The 21,292-nt window shown below is 42.8% G+C and overlaps 1 protein-coding gene across 1 annotated transcript in view; it reads left to right on the top strand.

Annotated features, from left to right (window-relative positions):
- The first annotated feature begins 470 nt into the window (after nucleotides 1–470).
- LOC133242576 (uncharacterized) overlaps nucleotides 471–21,292 on the top strand; it is a 110,612-nt gene continuing 89,790 nt past the window's right edge. The window contains exons 1-3 of the mRNA XM_061408760.1: nucleotides 471–497; nucleotides 12,253–12,360; nucleotides 13,536–13,652. Coding sequence (XP_061264744.1) covers nucleotides 471–497; nucleotides 12,253–12,360; nucleotides 13,536–13,652 — 252 coding nt within the window. The remainder of the gene's footprint in view (nucleotides 498–12,252; nucleotides 12,361–13,535; nucleotides 13,653–21,292) is intronic.

Raw genomic sequence — 21,292 nt, 5'->3', positions numbered from 1 at the left:
CTCCTGACAAACTCTTATATTTCATTAAGCTTCAGCAGCCTCAGAGAGGGCCAGGACCTGGCGATTCTACATATCAGAGTCCTGATCAGAACACGAGAAGGAGGAGAATATGAAGCAGGAGGCACAGGGCCTGGCATGCAGCAGGCCCTCAGGGTTCCCTGGATTTGTAGATCCAAGTAACTGGGCCCCAGGCCTCCTGATTCTAGCTAATTGCTTCTGCATGGGTGGCTCGGTTTCTAAGGGTTCTCTCAGTGTTACACTGGTAGCAAAGTGAGGGTGGGGGGAGGGCAGTAAGAACTGGGAGCTCAGTTTCCTCTGGCCCCTAGGGCTCTCCTCTCTCTCCTTGGAAAAGGAACTTCTTTTGAGGACTCATCTTTCTTGTGTGGCCCTGACAAGGTGATGTGGGGGCTACTCTTGGTTTCCTTGACTGTTTGCCTATCCCTCAAACTCTCCTCACACTCTGTGAAGACATGGTCACTGCCCACAAGCCAAACTGGGTGAGTCAGTCACCATGAGGTCTTGACTTTAGGACCCTATATGGTAGGTGGGATTGAGGGATCCTCCCCACCCCAACCCACAGGACACCCAGTGGACTCCCCTTCACACAGACGATGGTGGTACAACGGCTCAGATGGATTGTTTTCCGCTCTTCTAAGGATGTGGGTTGAATGAGCCCTAAGACACATGCCATGATTACATGTGAGGAACCTCTCCTCTTGTGGCTAAGTCATGGCTGATGTAGAATCCTCCCTCTGCTGAAGGGGAAAGGCTCTAATCATGTGATTCCTTGAGTCTTGCAGAACTCTAGGTTCCTAACTACTCCTTCAAAATCTCTGCACTAAAAGACCTGACTAAACTCAAGCATGGCTTCTAGCAGTTTAAGGCTATGTCCTAGAGATAATCCCAGCCCCGCCTCCTCAGCTTTAATTATATCCTTGAAAAAGCTCAGTGCTAACAATAGAATTTGCTGTTTGTTCCATCTAAAACTTGGTAGTAGACAGATATTCCCCAGTACTCACTCTTTGAGCAATTAGATATCTTACAGTTATAATCCTTTCTCTTCAATTTGGGATAAAAACATTGCCTCAAGGACCTGAGAATCATCTCTGTGAAGTGCAAACATTCAGGGAGATAACCCTCCCTGTTGTTCCCAGTCCCTATGAAAGGATAAGGGCCTAACTTCAGTGAGGACATTGTTTCAATTTACACCACTGCTTCCGGTCATGAATACAAGAGAAGACTATTTCTCTTCCAGAGAAGTGAAAGAGTGAAAGTGTTACTCTTATAGTCAGGTACAACTCTTTGCAACCTCATGGACTGTAGCCTGCCAGGTTTCTCCGTCCATGGATTTCTCCAGGCAAGAATACTGGACTGTGTAGTCATTCTGTTCTCCAGGGGATCTTCCCAACCCAGAGATCGAACTCAGGCCCCCCACATTGCAAGTAGATTCTTTACCATCTGAGCCACCAGGGAAGCCCCACATAAGTGCTAATTAGCAAATCCAAGTAGCTGCATCATAGGAACTAACCCCCTACTCCACCCACATTCAAACACCCCTCAGTGACTTTCCCTTAGCATTCACCCATCTGTAAAAATGTCTCCAGTCTTCTTTTCTGGGATTCAAGTTCAGTTCACACTGGACAGTTTACAAGTTCAATTCACAGTGGGCTTCCTTCCTATATGCTGTTGTTCAGTTGCTCAATCGTGTCCAACTCTTTGCAACTAGTGCTTTGCCTTGTTTGCCTTTGATACCTCTCAGGATAAATATTTGGAGAGAGGGGAAGTAACTGGCGTGGAGAATGTTGGAAATCTTGAGATTCATAATTGGATGAGGGAAGGGCAGAGAAACCACCCTTACCTTTGAATCCTCACATGAACTATTCAGGGTGGACTGTATTACTCTCATTGAAGTTTCTTGACACTTGATTTATGACCAAGCATATTCTGGAATGTTCCAGCCCCAGTTGTTATATGTAGTGTTCTACTCTGAATTAATTTTATCACTCATGTTGTTCAAAACTTCTCCATCTAACTGATTTTTTTTTTTTTGGTCTGTTTTACTTGTAATTCAGTGAGCTGTTAAAATACCTCACTGTGACTGTGTATTTGTTTATTTCACCATTTACTTCTGTCAATTTTTGCCGCATGTATTTTGACTCCTATGATAAGAAGTGCATAAATTTGAATTGCTTTATTAATACATTCTTATCAAATCAAACCTTTTATAATTATGAAATGTTTCTTTTCTACAGTATAGTTTCCTTAAACTATTTCTCTCATTGATGTGGTTATAACAATTTGATATCTTTTATTACTTTTGTATATTTCTCAATCATGATCTTTTCAAATACTTCTCTATTCTTCTCTTTCTTGAACTCCAATGAAATGTGTATTAGATTTATTCACCTCTCCTTTAACTCTCATCTACTCTCTTTTGGTACTTTCTATCATTATGTCTCTCCAGGTTACATTCTGTACAGTTTCTTTAGACCTATATTTCATTTTTCTAATTCTTCTTTCAAGTAGGAAAATTATCTTTGAGCTTTGAACCACAGCACAAAATATTCAGGGTATATTTTATTATGCCTCTAGAATATTAAATGGACTGGAATGGGTGAATTTAACTCAGATGACCATTATATCTACCACTGTGGGCAGGAATCCCTTAGAAGAAATGGAGTAGCCATCATGGTCAACAAAAGAGTCCGAAATGCAGTACTTGAATGCAATCTCAAAAAAGCCAGAATGATCTCTGTTCGTTTCCAAGGCAAACCATTCAATATCACAGTAATCCAAGCCTATGCCCCAACCAGTAACACTGAAGAAGCTGAAGTTGAACGGTTCTATGAAGACCTACAAGACCTTTTAGAACTAACACCCAAAAAAGATGTCCTTTTCATTATAGGGGACTGGAATGCAAAAGTAGGAAGTCAAGAAACACCTGGAGGAACAGGCAAATTTGGCCTTGGAATACGGAATGAAGCAGGGCAAAGACTAATAGAGTTTTGCCAAAAGAAGGCACTGGTCATAGCAAACACCCTCTTCCAACAACACAAGAGAAGATTCTACACATGGACATCACCAGATGGTCAACACCGAAATCAGCTTGATTATATTCTTTGCAGCCAAAGATAAAGAAGCTCTATACAGTCAGCAAAAACAAGACCAGGAGCTCACTCTGGCTCAGATCATGAACTCCTTATTGCCAAATTCAGACTGAAATTGAAGAAAGTAGGGAAAACCACTAGATCATTCAGGTATGACCTAAATCAAATCCCTTATGACTGTACAGTGGAAGTGAGAAATAGATTTAAGGGACTAGATCTGATAGATAGAGTGCCTGATGAACTATGGGCAGAGGTTCATGACATTGTACAGGAGACAGGGATCAAGACCATCCTCATGGAAAAGAAATGCAAAAAAGCAAAATGGCTGTCTGGGGAGGCCTTACAAATAGCTGTGAAAAGAAGAGAAGCAAAAAGCAAAGGAGAAAAGGAAAGTTTTAAGCATCTGAATGCAGAGTTCCAAAGAATAGTAAGGAGAGATAAGAAAGCCTTCCGCAGCGATTAATGCAAAGAAATAGAGGAAAACAACAGAATGGGAAAGTCTAGAGATCTCTTCAAGAAAATTAGAGATACCAAGGGGACATTTCATGCAAAGATGGGCTCGATAAAGGACAGAAATGGTATGGACCTAACAGAAGCAGAAGATATTAAGAAGAGGTGGCAAGAATACACAGAAGAACTGTACAAAAAAGATCTTCATGACCCAGATAATCACGATGGTGTGATCACTCACCTAGAGCCAGACATTCTGGAATGTGAAGTTAAGTGGGCCTTGGAAAGCATCACTATGAACAAAGTTGGTGGAGGTGATGGAATTGCAGTTGAGCTATTTCAAATCCTGAAAGGTGATGTTGTGAAAGTGCTGCACTCAATATGCCAGCAAATTTGGAAAACTCAGCAGTGGCCACAGGACTGGAAAAGGTCAGTTTTCATTCCAATCCCAAAGAAAGGCAATGAGAAAGAATGCTCAAACTACTGCACAATTGCACTCATCTCACAGGCTAGTAAATTAATGCTCAAAATTCTCCAAGCCAGGCTTCAGCAATACGTGAACTGTGAACTTCCAGATGTTCAAGCTGGTTTTAGAAAAGGCAGAGGAACCAGAGACCAAATTGCCAACATCTGCTGGATCGTGGAAAAGGCAAGAGAGTTCCAGAAAAATATCTATTTCTGCTTTATTGACTATGCCAAAGCCTTTGACTGTGTGGATCACAATCAACTGTGGAAAATTCTTGAAGAGATGGAAATACCACACCACCTGACCTGACTCTTAAGAAACCTGTGTGCAGGTCAGGAAGCAACAGTTAGAACTGGACATGTAACAACAGACTGTTTCCAAATAGGAAAAGGAGTACAGCAAGGCTGTATATTGTCACCCTGCTTATTTAACTTATATGCAGAGTACATCATGAGAAATGTTGGGCTGGAAAAAGCACAAGCTGGAATCAAGATTGCCAGGAGAAATATTAATAACCTCAGATATGCAGATGACACCACCCTTATGGCAGAAAGTGAAGAGGAACTCAAAAGCCTCTTGATGAAAGTGAAAGAGGAGAGTGAAAAAGTTGGCTTAAAGCTCAACATTCAGAAAACGAAGATCATGGCATCTGGTCCCACCACTTCATGGGAAATAGATGGGGAAACAGTGGAAACAGCGTCAGACTTTATTTTTAGGGGCTCCAAAATCACTGCAGATTGTGACTGCAGCCATTAAATTAAAAGACGCTTACTCCTTGGAAGGAAAGCTATGACCAACCTAGATAGCATGTTGAAAAGCAGAGACATTACTTTGCCAACAAAGGTCCGTCTAGTCAAGGCTATGGTTTTTCCAGTGATCATGTATGGATGTGAGGGTTGGACTGTGAAGAAAGCTGAGTGCCGAAGAATTGATGCTTTTGAACTGTGGTGTTGGAGAAGACTCTTGAGAGTCCCTTGGACTGCAAGGAGATCCAACCAGTCCATCCTAAAGGAGATCAGCCCTGGGTGTTCATTGGAAGGACTGACGCTAAAGCTGAAGCTCCAATACTTTGGCCACCTCATGCGAAGAGTTGACTCATTGGAAAAGACCCTGATGCTGGGAGGGATTGGGGGCAGGAGGAGAAGGGGATGACAGAGGATTAGATGGCTGGATGGCATCACCGACTTGATGGACATGAGTTTGAGTAAACTCCGGGAGTTGGTGATGGACAGGGAGGCCTGGCGTGCTGCAATTCATGGGGTCGCAAAGAGTCGGACACAGCTGAGCGACTGAACTGAACTGAACTGAACTGAACTGAAGGGTTAGAGGTGTTAAGTGAATGTTCTCAGGTGACCCAGCATGACAAAGGCAGAGCTCAAACTAACATAGATCAGACCCTCAGCCCAAGTCCTTCCCACTGTACTTGCTTTCTCCTGGGCTATGGATCCTCCCAATCTCTCATATCCTAGAAAATAAACTGTAGTGAGGTCTTCCAACATTTTTAGAACTGTACAATACTTCATTTTAGCTTTTAAAAGTCAGAAAAGAGACACAGATGTAAAGAACAGACTTTTGGACTCTGTGGGAGAAGGCGAGAGTGGGATGATTTGAGAGAATAGCATTGAAACATGTGTATTATCATATGTGAAATAGATCGCCAGTCCAGGTTTGATGCATGAGACAGGGTGCTCAGGGCTGGTGCACTGGGACAACCCTGAGGGATGGGATGGGGAGGGAGGTGGGAGGGAGGGTCAGGATGGGGAACACATGAACACCCATGGCTGATTCATGTAAATGTATGGCAAAAACCACCACAATATTGTAAAGTAATTAGTCTCCAATTAAAATAAATAAAAAAGAAAAAAATAAAAATCAGTGATTCTACTTCATTATGTATGATATTTTCCTAGGACTTTGTTCTGGCCTTTGGAGCATTTATGTATTGTTCCCAAATCAGATTACAATGATCAAGGTATTTTGTTTCCAAGAAGAGCAAACCCCAGCGTGTTTACTCAGAGAAGCATGGGACTTGTTCAGAACAGTTTTGATATACATCTTTCATCCCACCAGGAGCGAGATGGACACACAGCAATGAGTGATGTCCACATGGGCCCCCTCAGTATGACTGCAACATGTCAGCAAGCAGAATAGATGGCCAGACATTTAACATTTTCATTCTTTTCCTTTCTCCAACTTGGCAGAGGTGTTAGAGGAGATTGCAGGACAGGCCTCTCGGGGGACACTGCCCATCCCTCCCTGCACTCATCACATCATCCTGCCTGTCCTCCAGAGGAACCCCAGGTAGCCTGAGACAGGTGTGATTCCTCAGAGAAATATCCAACTCAGACAGGCACAGGGCCCATCAGGAGAGAAAGTGGTAATCATAAGGGCAGGCCAAAGACCCTCAGCCCCACACTGAGCCAGGACCAGTCCCTTTATTCCTTTTGGGGATGATCTATCCCTATGGCTCTTCTGTTTCCCATGGCCAAGTCTGAGTGAGCTCACACAGGTGACAAAGCTTCAACCAGCATCCAGTGACCCCTAGTCCAACATGTGCATAGTTGGAGGAACAGTGCCTGGGCTGGGGAAGTTCAGTTCTGGGGAAGGGGAAGGAAAGGGCTACAGCAGGGGCACTGCTTCCCCTTTCTTCTCCCTTCTCCTCTGACTTTTGCCATGGTAGAGCTTCCTTCTCTTCCCTTCCCTTCCCTTCCCTCTCTCTCTCTCCCTTGTCTCTACACCCCTATGTCTCATCTCTCCTCTCCTCCCTCCACTCTTTCTGTCTTCATCTTCCTCCCTCCTTCCTGAGCCCCACCACAACTCACCTCCCTCTCACAGCCTCCTGGGCCATCCCCTGAGGTCTGTCTTGACTTGACAGAGTGCTGGACCTCCAGTGAGGTAGAAAAGCCTTGGCCTTCCATCCCCCCACTCCCTCTTCTCTCCACAGCCTTCACTGGGTACTGGAGGAACAAAAGCAGTGAGGGGAGGAAGGCCTGCAGATTGGATTTGAAGTGCTGGTCCTTGTGGCACAAGAGAAGGGAGTTTGGACAGCCTGGGAGGGAGCTACCCAGGGGAGAAAGGACAGGGAAGATGGAGAGACTGAGGGCGAGAGGCTTCACAACCCTGAGCTGTCAATCACTTCTTTCTATTTTTGGTTTTTGACTGTGCTATCTGGGATTGTTTCTCCAAGTTGTTACCTCTGGTGAGTGCCTACATTCATCATTGACTCTTACAAACATTGCTGATCTCTGCACCTACCCTTGAGTCTGTTAAGTTGGGGGTAATTATCCCCTATTCCCAGTGTGTTGAGAGAGATTTTATTATGAATGGCTGTTGGATTTTGTCAAATACTACTTCTGCCTCCATTAATGTAATCCTGATTATTTTCTTCACAAATTATTCAGTCTGCCATTCCCTTCCCCCTTCCCTGGGGTCTGCCTTGCCTAGAGGGGAACTGAACTTATACTCCTTTTATGAGGCTACAGAAGGACTGTGAATTGGTGCCTCTCATTGATTGGGATGGTATCCAGGGCTGAGGTGGGTGGTTGCTACCACTGAGGCAGCATGAGTCAGCAATCCACTTTTGCTAGGGTGGAATCAGAGCAGGAACCTGAAGGTACAGCCTACATCACTGCGTGTTGCACCCAAGAATCGTACAAAAGTACAGATGAATAGGGTCCAGAGTCTTAGAATGTGGTATTCAAAATGCCCAGGATATGATAGAGATCACAGTACCCAGAATTATGAAAATCACAGCTTGAATAATAAAAGACATTCTACAGATGCCAACACTGATGTGAATAATGATGAAATAATGACAAGAAGTTTGAAGTGACCATCATAAAAGTAATTATCAAGTAGTTACAAATTCTCTTTAAACAAATGAAAAATTGAAAATCTCAGCAAAGAAGTGGAAGAGAAAGAAACAAGTGGAAATTATAGAACACAACAACAGTGCATTTCTTACTGAAACCTGGGAGATAGATTTTAGACTTAAAAGTGGGCTTCTTCTACCTTGCTTTCTATTTTATTGTCCATTGAGCAATAGTAGATTTGGAATTCAGAAGGAAGATACTATAGAGTGTAATTCACACATTTACTGAAATTGAAAAATGAAGTCAGACTTTTACTTATAAACTATAATGCTATTAATAATTGAAAATTTTCAGTGAGAACTAGATTTCCAATTGTTCAGTCATATGCTGAACATTTTTCATGAACTGAGTGAACTACACTTGTAGTACAAAGATTTAGAAAAAGGATATGTAAAACACATTTATCTGATATATCTACAATATTCTAGAAACTACATCCTTTGCAAATTAAAAATATGAGAAGCCAGTTTTCAAAATTCTTATAGGGGATATGAGAGGAAAATAGTTACCTTAAAATTCTCCTTTTCAAAAGTTTCTGTTGTTCTTATCTTCACCCAAGAGTGGGTCCATCTAGAGGAAGACATTAAATGCATTTTCATTGCAATCTGCCTAGTTACTGTCTGTACATGTGGTACCTGAATTGGTTCCTCTAAGTTGTTTTCTGCTCAGGATTCTTTGGGCAGAAACTGACATTAGGCTGGGCTAATGTCTGTTCCTCTGAGCAATAGAGAACATGATTTTTCATTATCCTTGCCTGGGGTTCCTTAGAAATTTGTCTGGACACTGGAAGCACTTCAACCAACCATTATCCATTAAAAAAGTGACTAGGTTTGAGATGAGTTAAAAACTTAGACTTTCCTTAAACTACTAATGAGAAACAATATTGACAGGCATTATTATTCTTTTGGACTGAAGCAGAATCTAAAGCACAGTGTGCTTAAAGGTAACTTCATGGAAACTGCAAAACATTTTTAAGCAACAGAGACTAGGAAGAAGCCTAGATCTCTTGAAACCCAATTCTGATAGCCTACAGTCAATGATCATGACAATAATCATCCATTTATCATCACTGTCAAGTGTTCTGCTAAGCCCTATATATGCATTATCTAAATGGAAGCCTATCAACAGTCAAGAAATATATCAATTGCCATTATCCTTTTGAAGATGGATAATGAAATCTTGGAAGTGTTAATTTGCCAGGCCAAGGTCTTGGAGCTTATGGTACCACTATGCTCAAAATTCTCCAAGCCAGGCTTCAGCAATACGTGAACCGTGAACTTCCTGATGTTCAAGCTGGTTTTAGAAAAGGCAGAGAAACCAGAGATCAAATTGCCAACATCCGCTGGATCATAGAAAAAGCAAGAGAGTTCCAGAAAAACATCTATTTCTGCTAAATTGAGTATGCCAAAGCCTTTGACTGTGTGGATCACAATCAACTGTGGAAAATTCTTCAAGAGATGGAAATACCAGACCACCTGATCTGCCTCTTGAGAAATGTGTATGCAGGTCAGGAAGCAACAGTAAGAACTGGACATGGAACAACAGACTAGTTACAAATAGGAAAAGGAGTTCATCAAGGCTGTATATTGTCACCCTGTTTATTTAACATATATGCAGAGTATATCATGAGAAACGCTGGACTGGAAGAAACACAAACTGGAATCAAGATTGCCAGGAGAAATATCAATAACCTCAGATATGCAGATGACACCACCCTTATGGCAGAAAGTGAAGAGGAACTCAAAAGCCTTTTGATGAAAGTGAAAGTGGAGAGTGAAAAAGTTGGCTTAAAGCTCAATTTTCAGAAAACAAAGATCATGGCATCCGGTCCCACCACTTCATGGGAAATAGATGGGGAAACACTGGAAACAGTGTCAGAGTTTATTTTTCTGGGCTCCAAAATCACTACAGATGGTGATTGCAGCCATGAAATTAAAAGACGTTTACTCCTCAGAAGCAAAGTTATGACCAACCTAGATAGCATATTCAACAGCAGAGACATTACTTTGCCAACAAAGGTTCATCTAGTCAAGGCTATGTTTTTTCCTGTGGTCATGTATGGATGTGAGAGTTGGACTGTGAAGAAGGCTGAGCGCCAAAGATTGATGCTTTCGAACTGTGGTGTTGGAGAAGACTCTTGAGAGTTCCTAGGACTGGAAGGAGAGCCAACCAGTCCAATCTGAAGGAGATCAGCCCTGGTGTTCTTTGGAAAGAATGATGCTAAAGCTGAAACTCCAGTACTTTGCCCACCACATGTGAAGAGTTGAGTCATTGGAAAAGACCCTGATGCTGGGAGGGATTGGGGGCAGGAGGAGAAGGGGACGACAGAGGATGAGATGGCTGGATGGCATCACTGACTCGGTGGACGTGAGTCTCGGTGAACTCCGGGCGCTGGTGATGGACAGGGAGGCCTGGCGTGCTGGGATTCACGGGGTCGCAAAGAGTCGGACACGACTGAGCGACTGATCTGATGTGAAGTGGTAAAGTCATGAAACCAGGGATCCAGTTTAAGATATTTAATGCCATTACCCCCATCTACTGAAAGATGGCATTATATGGCAAAAATTAAAGCAGTCATGGATGGTTTACTTCTTTAGCGGCAATTAAAAGAGTATAAGAAAGAAATGTTGAGAAAAGAAAACAGAAAAACAGCAAACCTAAACTAAAGCAAAGTAGAAACAGCAACAAATCAGAGAAACGAAACATACTCAGAAAAACTAGGATCAAATGCTAGGTGTCATGAAGAAAAGTAAGCCTTGGCTAATGAGGTGAGCAGAGAAGTGAACCTAGTAAGGATGGTGGTTATAGGAACATCTGTGGGCAAGTTGTTACAGGAAAATACATAATGGTGTGAAAACATGCTTGCTGAGTTAGAGTTAGGGTCAGAGGCACAAAAAATAGGCTAGTATGGCTGGAGAACAATTCATTGAACAAATGTTGAAGTGTACATTATACCAAGCATTACTATAAGGATATGTTAATGAACAAATAAACAAAGATTCCCGCCCTCCAGGAATTTATATTTTTCCACCAGAAGGAGATGGCCAAATTAGAAAAAGAGCATATAAATAAAATGTATTGTATTCTGAAAAGTTTTAAACAATTGGGAAGAGAATAAGAAACCAACAGTGGAATCAGGATTTCAGGGAGAAAGTGAAAGTGAAAGTTGCTCAGTTGTGTGCGACTCTCCGTGACCCCATGGACTATACAGTCCATGGAATTCTCCAGGCCAGAATGCTGGAGTGGGCAGCCTTTCCCTTCTCCAGGGGATCTTCTTAACCCAGGGATCGAACCCAGGTCTCCCACATTGTTGGGCAGATTCTTTAGCGGCTGAGCCACAAGGAAAGCCCAAGAATACTGGAGTGGGTAGCCTATCCCTTCTCCAGTGGATCTTCCCAACCCAGGAATCGAACCAAGGTCTCCCACATTGCAGGCTGAGAAGGTTGGACACAAATACCCTGAATGCCCCTTGCTATTAAAGGGGCGGCAGTTTTCTCCTTCCCCAGAGAAGGGCATGGCCTCTCACTCCAGCTGTCTTGCCTGGAGAATCCCCTGGACAGAGGGACCTGATGGGCTTCACAGTTCATGGGGTCACAAAGAGTCGGACAAGACTGAAGCAACTTAGAATGCATGCAGTTTTCTCCTTTATGCTGCTTTTGTCAAATGTCAATGTCACTGCTTTGCTGGCTTTACTGCACAGAGGCCAGGATACTTTCTTCCCTATCTGGTGTGGACTCAACACCTTATTTACCGTAGGAGAGCCCTGTGGACACTAAAGTTTGATGGCTTTTTTCATCAAGTGCTAAGTCGCCCACCAGGCCCCTCGTCCATGGGATTCTCCAGGCAAGAATGCTGGACTGAAAAACAAACAACAAAAAAAGGATACTGGAGTGGGTTGCCGTGACCTCCTCGAGGGGATCGTCCTGACCCAGGGATCGAACCTGGACCCTGACATCTCCTGCACTGGCAGGCGGGTTCTTTACCACTAGCGCCACCCGAGAAGCCTCTTTTTCGTTAAGGGGCCAATTGTTTTTAAGTTCAGTCTCTGTTGCAAAGCCCATCGATGTGGACATCAGTTCTCTGAGTTTGAGTCCTGGCCTGGCAGAAACCCTGACCAGGCGGTATCTAGGCCACACAGAGAGACCTTGTGCCCAGCTTTCCACCCAAGGGGTTCTAGAGCTGAGGCGCTGGCGCCTGAGGGGAACCTTCTCACCCATAAGCCTCTCTGCTATGTGGGCGGGTCTAGAACTTGGCCCCGCCTCCCGGTACCTAGCTGATTGAGTGAGTGGGTGGCATGTGACCTGAGCTACACCAATCCAAGTGCTCTTCTGGCGAGGACCCGTTAGGACGCCAGTAGCCTCCAGCGCTGCGGCTTGTTGGCAGCGGCCTGTGGAGAGGGAGGGACGCGCTGCCACTGCTCGGGTCTTGGACGTCTCGACTGTTTTCCGACTCTTCTTCCAGTCAGGTATCTCAACGGTATTCTTTCTACAAACTCTGTCTCTACTGATATAAATGAAATTACCTAGGACCAAAGTTTCAGGATTAAAAAGAAAGGCAATGGATTGAATTGCTCGCCGGCCAACTCTCCTGTCCACCCTCTGAGTAACCCTCTTTCCTCACCTGTGATTAGCTTCAATTTTGTGGTTAATCATTTCTTGCTCTCTTTAAAATCCCTCGATCCAATAAAATGAAATAAAATCCCTCGATCGTGTTGCGCTCCTCTACAAAAATCGTATTTGTTTGCATCTAATTATTTTTGTGGTTCGTATTGATAATGCCCAGAAATCGAACCCAGGTCTCCTTGATTGTAGGCCGATTCTTTACCGTCTGAGCCACCAGGAGCAGATAAATATTCATCTACACCTTGGAAATGGTTGCACTTTCCTTTATATTAATGGGCCCTCTAGACAGGACATGACAATCCACTCCAGTATTCTTGCTGGGAGAATCCCATGGACAGAGGAGCCTGGCAGGCTACAGTCCATGGAAGCACAAAGAGTCAGACATGACTGAGAAACTAACACTCTCACTTTCAAACCACTTTGAAATAGTTTTTTAATGGATCACGAGGCACGGACATTTATCCATCTTTATATCCATCCTCCTGACCGTATTTCAATTGGTTGAACTATTACTAAAAGGTAAGATTTATAGTATAACCGTGGGGCTTCCCCTGTGGCTCAGCTGGTAAAGGCCCCACCTGCCAGCGCAGGAAACCTAAGAGACTTGGGTTTGATCCCTGGGTCAGGAAGATCCCGTGGAGGAGGACATGGAAACCCACTCCAGCATTCTTCCCTGGAGAATCCAGTGGACAGAAGAACCTGGTAGCTTACAGTCCATAGGGTGGCAAAGAGTCGGACCATACTGAAGCAATTTATCACACAGATACCGTTATGTTTCCTTTTAGCAGTGAGTGAATCTTTCAAAAAATGTTTTTTTGAAGTAACTTTAGACCTAACAGAAGTTTGCAAAAAACAGTATAGAAAACCTTCATCCAGATTTCCCTAATGTTAACATCTTCCATAGGCATATAAAAATTATGAAAATTGAAAATTAATATTGATGCAGTACTATTAACTAATTTACATACTTTATTTGAATTCTATCATTTATCCCGGTAATCTCCTTTTTCTGTCCCAGCATCCCATTCCGGATACCACATTTGGCCATCATTTCTCTTTAGTCTCCCCCACGCTGAGAATTCCTCAAGCTTTCTGGGTCTTTCCCAACGGTGACAGTTTTGGAGATACTGCTCAGGTATTTTATACAATGTCTGTCAGTTTGGGTTTGTCTGGTGTTTTCTTAGGATTAGATGAAAGTTACACATTTTTGGCAATAATACCTGTTTTATTTCCTCTCCTTCGTTCTAATGGTGATGGAGTGATTTCTACCATAGGGATCTGGGGGTGGCTGCTGAACATACACACCTGACACTGGACAGGTGCTACCCACAGCAGCTTCTCAGTACTGTTCACTCACTGCCTGAGGGAAGAGGATACTACTGGCTAGGTCGAGCCTCAGGGGAGTCATGGCTCCGGAAGAGAATGAACAAGCAGGGCTGTGGGAGGTTACCTGTGGTAACAAGAGATGGTGGTGACCCTTGGTTCTCAAGGAAGGATGTGATTAGCTTGTTTGAATACTTCTGTGGACTGGTGGGGAACCAAAACCTGATAGGGGCAAGCAGACCCTGTCGCCGGTTCCTATGATAAGGCTGCTCTTGGGCTAGGGGAATTCTTGCTCGGAGCCAAAAAGAGGGATAGGATTCTTCTCAGACTTTTATTCACTGCTTTTAAAATTCATCTGTTGATTTGGCCTACAACAAATATGACTAAAAGGTGACTTTCTGTTTCCTTATTCCTACCATATTTGTTCGTTGGAATTCTGTAGAGCTGTCTTTTCTCCCTCATATTTTTATAAATTTTCAAATTACAAAATTTTACAGAATGCATTTCTAATTACCAAACCAAATAAGTAATCAAATTCTTTATGTCAATATTGAGTCGTGAATAACTTTGTTATATTCTGACTTATAATCAAATTATATCATTATTTAGTTTCTTGCATTTTTCCAGCTTTGGTGATTAGGAACTCCTTCTTGTGGGGTGTGTGTTCTTTGAGCATGACATGGTTCTTTTCTGTGTACTTCCTTGCTGGCATTATAAGGTATTCCTGTTCATCTTGTGACCCTGAAATCAGAACACTTCTGCCAAAACCCATGTTTCCTTTCGTTGGAAAATGACATTTAGTAACTGATATCTCCCTGCATGTTCATTGCTGCTACTGGGGTTTCCTTGCAGCTAGGTCTTCCTTTTCCATTGGTAAATGAAGGAAATATATTGTCTGTATATACTTATGCTCCCAGATACATTGGAATTTCTCTAGATATTTCTGTAGATAGTGAAAGCCAGGAGCTCACACTGGTACTTCTTTTTTTTTAAATTAATTAATTAATTAATTTTAACTGGAGGATAATGAGTTTACAATATTGTGATGGTTTATGCGATACATCAACCATCCACTCTAGTCTTTTTGTAACCTCTTTGTCTCACCTGGCTCTCCTTATCTTCAGTATCTACTTATTTGTTCACACCTGATTATACATGATGTAGTTACAGAAATGCTAGCAAATGGTTAGATAGTATGACCGACCTAATGGACATGAATTTGAGCAAACTCTAGGAGATAGTGAAGGATGGGGAGACCTGGTGTGCTACAGAGACAGGGATCGCAAAAAGTCGGGTACAACTTAATGACTGAACACAAAACACGCACCTGTTGGAAGCAGTTCTGATGACTTGTGTTTGTGTACACTTGTTTATATGTTAAGCCTCAAAGGATGCAATCAAAGTACTGTTTGCCCAAGTTGCTTAGCTTAGCTATTTTCCTCCTCACTCCTTCTCTTGTGGTTAAGACATTCATTTGTAATATATTTAGGCTAATTTGTTGGTGTTTCTAATTTGAGTTTGCCCTCTCCCCCCATATCCTAGTTCATTTTAATGTTTCACTTAATCTTGGGGTATGTGAAACACTACTGTGATTCAGACTCAGGGCTACACAAACACACATACTGTAGGAGTATGATTCTTTCCCCATGTCTTCCACCCCCTTCGCATTCCCCATTTCTTTTCCACAATCCCCCTGTAGATAACCAATCTGGTTATCTGGTTGAATCTTTCCTGTATGTACTGTACACGAATGAATAGATACATATGCGTTTTCTTATGTTCCATTGCTTATTAAATGAAAGATAGCATTTTCTAAAGCTTCTTTGCACTTTTCCTTTTTCAATAAACAGCATTTCATTAAAAAACTCCTTATTCTGTACTCCTTCATTCTTTTTTATAGCTACATTAGATTACACTGGCTTCTATAGGGGCATTTCCGGAGAAGGCAATGGCAACCCACTCCAGCACTCTTGTCTGGCAAATCCCATGGACCGAGGAGCCTGGTGGGCTGCGGTCCCTGGGGTCCCTAGGAGTCGGACACGGCTGAGTGACTTCACTTTCACTTTTCACTGTCATGCCTTGTAGAAGGAAATGGCAACCCACTCCAGTGTTCTTGCCTGGAGAATCCCAGGGACCGGGGACCCTGGTGGGCTGCCGTCTTTGGGGTCCCACAGAGTCGGACACGACTGAAGCGACTTAGCAGCAGCAGCAGCAGCAGCAGCAGCATAGGGGCATTTCAGTTGTTTTCAACATTTCGTAATGATTAATACAAACAATGCTGCAGTGAATAACCCTGTGTACACGCATTTTTGTGTTGGTGGTAATGTCTCTTCCAGTTTCATTTCCAGCAATAGGATTGTTGGCCCAAATGTTAAATGCATCTGTAGTTATGTTGTGTTATGGCTGAGCCACTTTCACCTTCACTTCAGTTCAGTTCAGTCGCTCAGTCGTGTCCAGCTCTTTGCGACCCCGTGAACCGCAGCACGCCAGGCCTCCCTGTCCATCACCAACTCCCGGAGTTCACTCAGACTCACGTCCATCGAGTCAGAGATGCCATCCAGCCATGTCATCCTCTGTCGTCCCCTTCTCCTCCTGCCCCCAATCCCTCCCAGCATCAGAGTCTTTTCCAATGAGTCCACTCTTCGCAACTTGCCATACATGAAAAAAAAAATCTTTTTAGTCACATAGAATGTTCTTTTCTTTAATCACCTCTGGAAGTTTCAGTCACAGTTAGAAAGCCTTTCCCAATGCTGATATTGAAGAAAAATTCTGCCGTATTTTCTTCAAGATTTTGTTATGGTTGCATTTTTTTGTTTAGATTCCTAAACCCATTTACAGTTTATTTTTGTGGATGGTATGTCATGGATCTGCACTGATTTTTTTTTTTAATGTCTCAATTGTTCCAGCCTCATTTATTGAATGTTCATCTTTGCCTCAGTGATTTTACATGCCTTTGGATCATATACTAAAATCCCCAACTATAATTGGTGTTATTCTGAGATTTTTATTCTGTGCCACTGGCCTATTAGTCTATTCCTGTACTGGTACCCAAGTGGTATAAATTTAGAGCTTTATAGTGTGCTTTTATGTCTGATATGATTACTATTCACTCATGCTGCTGCTGCTGCTGCTAAGTGGCTTCAGTCGTGTCCGACTCCGTGTGACCCCATGGACTGCAGCCCACCAGGCTTCTCCGTCCATGGGATTGTCCAGGCAAGGAACACTGGAGTGGGTTGCCATTTCCTTCTCCAATGCATGAAAGTGGAAAGTGAAAGTGAAGTTGCTCAGTCCTGTCTTGACTCTTAGCGACCCCATGGACTGCAGCCTACCAGGACGCCTACCATCCATGGGATTTTCCGGGCAACAGTACTGGAGTGGGGTGCCATTGCCTTCTCCCTATTCACTCATAGGTTTTCCTTTTTTACTTGTATCCTGGCTATTCTTGCATGTTTTTTTTTTTTTTTTAAATATGAACTAAATTATCCATTGGTCTAACTCCATGCAAATGTTTGCCGATATTTTTGACATTATATTCAATGTATACATAACTTTAGAGGGAATCAATATCTTTTTAGTGCTGAGTTATTCTATCTAAGGTCTTTGAAAATCTTCCTACTTATTCAAGTTTCCTTCTATGTTGTTCAAGAGTGTTTACAAATTATCCTTGTATAGATGCTCTCATTAAGTTTATTTCTATACGCTTACTCTTTGTTATTGCCATTGTATATGGGATTTTCTCTCCTAAACATGTCCTCCAGCTGTGTGTGTGTGTGTGTGTGTGTGTGTGTGTGTGTGTATGTAAAACAAAGACTAATAATATTTGTATGTAACTTTATATCCTACTACCTTGCTGAATTCTCTTTGTTTTAGTTAATTTGTCATGGTTTCTATAAGACTCTTCAGGTGTGCGATGATATCACCTGGACATAGAGGTGGCTTTACATCTTCTTATCCATTCTTAAAAGTCTTATTGGTTTCTCTAGTCAACTGACTAGTGCTTGCTGTTGAAGACTGAACAGGAGTGATATAGTGGGCATACTTTTGTTATTCCTGACCTTATTGGAAAACCTCTGGTACTCCCCCACTAAATAAAGTATTTGCATGAGGAACTACTTATATAGCTTTTATCATGTTAATAATGCACCCCTGATTCCTATTTCTTCAGTTTTCCCTTTTTTAACATGAATGCCTATTGAAGTTTCCCAAAGATTGGTTTGGCATCTGTGATGATAGTCATATGATTATTGTTCAGTTGCTGTTGTCACGTCTGACTCTTTGCAACCCAGGCTCCTCTGTCCTCCCCTATCTCCCAGAGTTTGCTCAGATTCATGTGTATTGAGTCAGTGATGCTGTCTAACCATCTCATTCTCTGCTGCTCCCTACTCCTTTCGACTTCAATCTCTCCCAACATCAGGGTCTTTGTCTTTAAATATGTTACCGTGGTGAATGATATGAATGAAATGCCTAATACAGAGCCAGCCTTGTATTAATGGAATAAGTCCCACTTTATCACAGTATCAGATCAGATCAGATCAGTCGCTCAGTCGTGTCCGACTCTTTGCGACCCCGTGAATCGAGGCACGCCAGGCCTCCCTGTCCATCACCAACTCCCAGAGTTCACCGAGACTCACGTCCATCGAGTCAGTGATGCCCTCCAGCCATCTCATCCTCTGTCGTCCCCTTCTCCTCCTGCCCCCAATCCCTCCCAGCACCAGAGTCTTTTCCAATGAGTCAACTCTTCGCATGAGGTGGCCAAAGTACTGGAGTTTCAGCTTTAGCATCATTCCTTCCAAAGAAATGCCAGGGCTGATCTCCTCCACAATGGACTGGTTGGATCTCCTTGCAGTCCAAGGGACTCTCAAGAGTCTTCTCCAACACCAGAGTTCAAAAAGCATCAATTCTTCGGCGCCCAGCCTTTTGGTATCTATGTTTATGTGTTAGTATCCTACTTGCTTCCTAAAAGAACTTAGGGACGTTTCCCTGCTTTCAAATGTTCTTAAACAAGTCACAAAGCTTTGGGACTATTTGATCTTTGATGGTTTACTAGAATTCACCAATAAATACATCTGAGCAAGGTGCTTCTTGGGTGTAATTCTTGTAATAACTGTATTCATTTCTTCTGTGAAAATTGGCTCATTTAAACTTTCTAACACTAGATTTAAACTTTCGAAGCAAAGGAGAAAAGAAAAGATATAAGCGTCTGAATGCAGAGTTCCAAAGAAGAGCAAGAAGAGGTAAGAAAGCCTTCTTCAGTGATCAATGCAAAGAAATAGAGGAAAACAACAGAATGGGAAAGACTAGAGATCTCGTCAAGAAAATTAGAGGTACTAAGGGAACATCTCGTGCAAAGATGGGCTCGATAAAGGACAGAAATGGTATGGACCTAACAGAAGCAGAAGATACTAAGAAGAGATGGCAAGAATACACAGAAGAACTGTACAAGAAAGATCTTCACGAGCAAGATAATCACGACGGTGTGATCACTCACCTAGAGCCAGGTATCCTGGAATGTGAAATCAAGTGGGCCTTAGAAAGCATCACCAGGAACAAAGCTGGTGGGCGTGATGGAATTGCAGTTGAGCTATTTCAAATCCTGAAAGATGATGCTGTGGAAGTGCTGCACTCAATATGCCAGCAACTTTGGAAAACTCAGCAGTGGCCACAGGACTGGAAAAGGTCAGTTTTCATTCCAATCCCAAAGAAAGGCAACTCCAAAGAATGTTCAAACTACTGCATAACTGCACTCATCTCACACGCTAGTAAAGTAATGGTCAAAATTCTCCAAGCCAGGCTTCAGCAATGCGTGAACCGTGAACTTCCAGATGTTCAAGCTGGTTTTAGAAAAGGCAGAGGAACCAGAGACCAAATTGCCAACATCTGCTGGATCATGGAAAAAGCAAGAGAGTTCCAGGAAAACATCTATTTCTGCTTTATTGACTATGCCAAAGCCTTTGACTGTGTGGATCACAATCAACTGTGGAAAATTCTTCAAGAGATGGGAATACCAGACCACCTGACCTGCCTCTTGAGAAACCTGTATGCAGGTCAGAAAGCAACAGTTAGAACTGGACATGGAACAACAGACTGTTTCCAAATAGGAAAAGGAGTACGGCAAGGCTGTATATTGTCACCGTGCTTGTTCAACTTATATGCAGAGTACATCTTGAGAAACGCTGGGCTGGAGGAAGCACAAGCTGGAATCAAGATTACCGGGAGAAATATCAATAACGTCAGATATGCAGATGACACCACCCTTATGGCAGAAAGTGAAAAAGAACTAAAGAGCCTCTTGATGAAAGTGAAAGAGGAGAGCGAAAACGTTGGCTTAAAGAAAGCTCAACATTCAGAAAACGACGATCATGGCATCTGGTCTCATCCATGGCAAATAGATGGGGAAACAGTGGAAATAGTGGCTGACTTTGTTTTTCTGGGCTCCAAAATCACTGCAGATGGTGACTGCAGCCATGAAATTAAAAGACGCTGACTCCTTGGAAGGAAAGTTATGACCAACCCAGACAGCATATTGAAAAGCAGAGACATTAGTTTGTCAACAACGGTCCGTCTAGTCAAGGCTATGGTTTTTCCGGTGGTCATGTATGGATGTGAGATTTGGACTATAAAGAAAGCTAAGCACTGAAGAATTGATGCTTTTGAACCGTGGTGTTGGAGAAAACTCTTGAGAGTCCCTTGGACTTCAAGGAGATCCAACCAGTCCATCCTAAAGGAGGTCAGTCCTGGGTGTTCATTGGAACGACTGATGCTGAAGCCGAACGTCCAATACTTTGGCCACCTCATGCGAAGAGTTGACTCATTGGAAAAGACCCTGATGCTGGGAGGGATTGGGGGCAGGAGGAGAAGGGGACGACAGAGGATGAGATGGCTGGATGGCATCACTGACTCGGTGGACGTGAGTCTGAGTGAACTCCGGGAGTTGGTGATGGACAGGGAGGCCTGGCGTGCCTCGATTCACGGGGTCGCAAAGAGTCAGACTCGACTGAGCGACTGATCTGATCTGATCTGAAGTGGTAAAGTCATGAAACCAGGGATCCAGTTTAAGATATTTAATGCCATTACCCCCATCTACTGAAAGATGGCATTATATGGCAAAAATTAAAGCAGTCATGGATGGTTTACTTCTTTAGCGGCAATTAAAAGAGTATAAGAAAGAAATGTTGAGAAAAGAAAACAGAAAAACAGCAAACCTAAACTAAAGCAAAGTAGAAACAGCAACAAATCAGAGAAACGAAACATACTCAGAAAAACTAGGATCAAATGCTAGGTGTCATGAAGAAAAGTAAGCCTTGGCTAATGAGGTGAGCAGAGAAGTGAACCTAGTAAGGATGGTGGTTATAGGAACATCTGTGGGCAAGTTGTTACAGGAAAATACATAATGGTGTGAAAACATGCTTGCTGAGTTAGAGTTAGGGTCAGAGGCACAAAAAATAGGCTAGT

Source organism: Bos javanicus, chromosome X (assembly GCF_032452875.1).
Source record: "Bos javanicus breed banteng chromosome X, ARS-OSU_banteng_1.0, whole genome shotgun sequence".
Classification (NCBI taxonomy): domain Eukaryota; kingdom Metazoa; phylum Chordata; class Mammalia; order Artiodactyla; family Bovidae; genus Bos; species Bos javanicus.
Note: the sequence above shows the minus strand (reverse complement) of the source record. Positions and strands in the feature narration are given on the sequence as shown.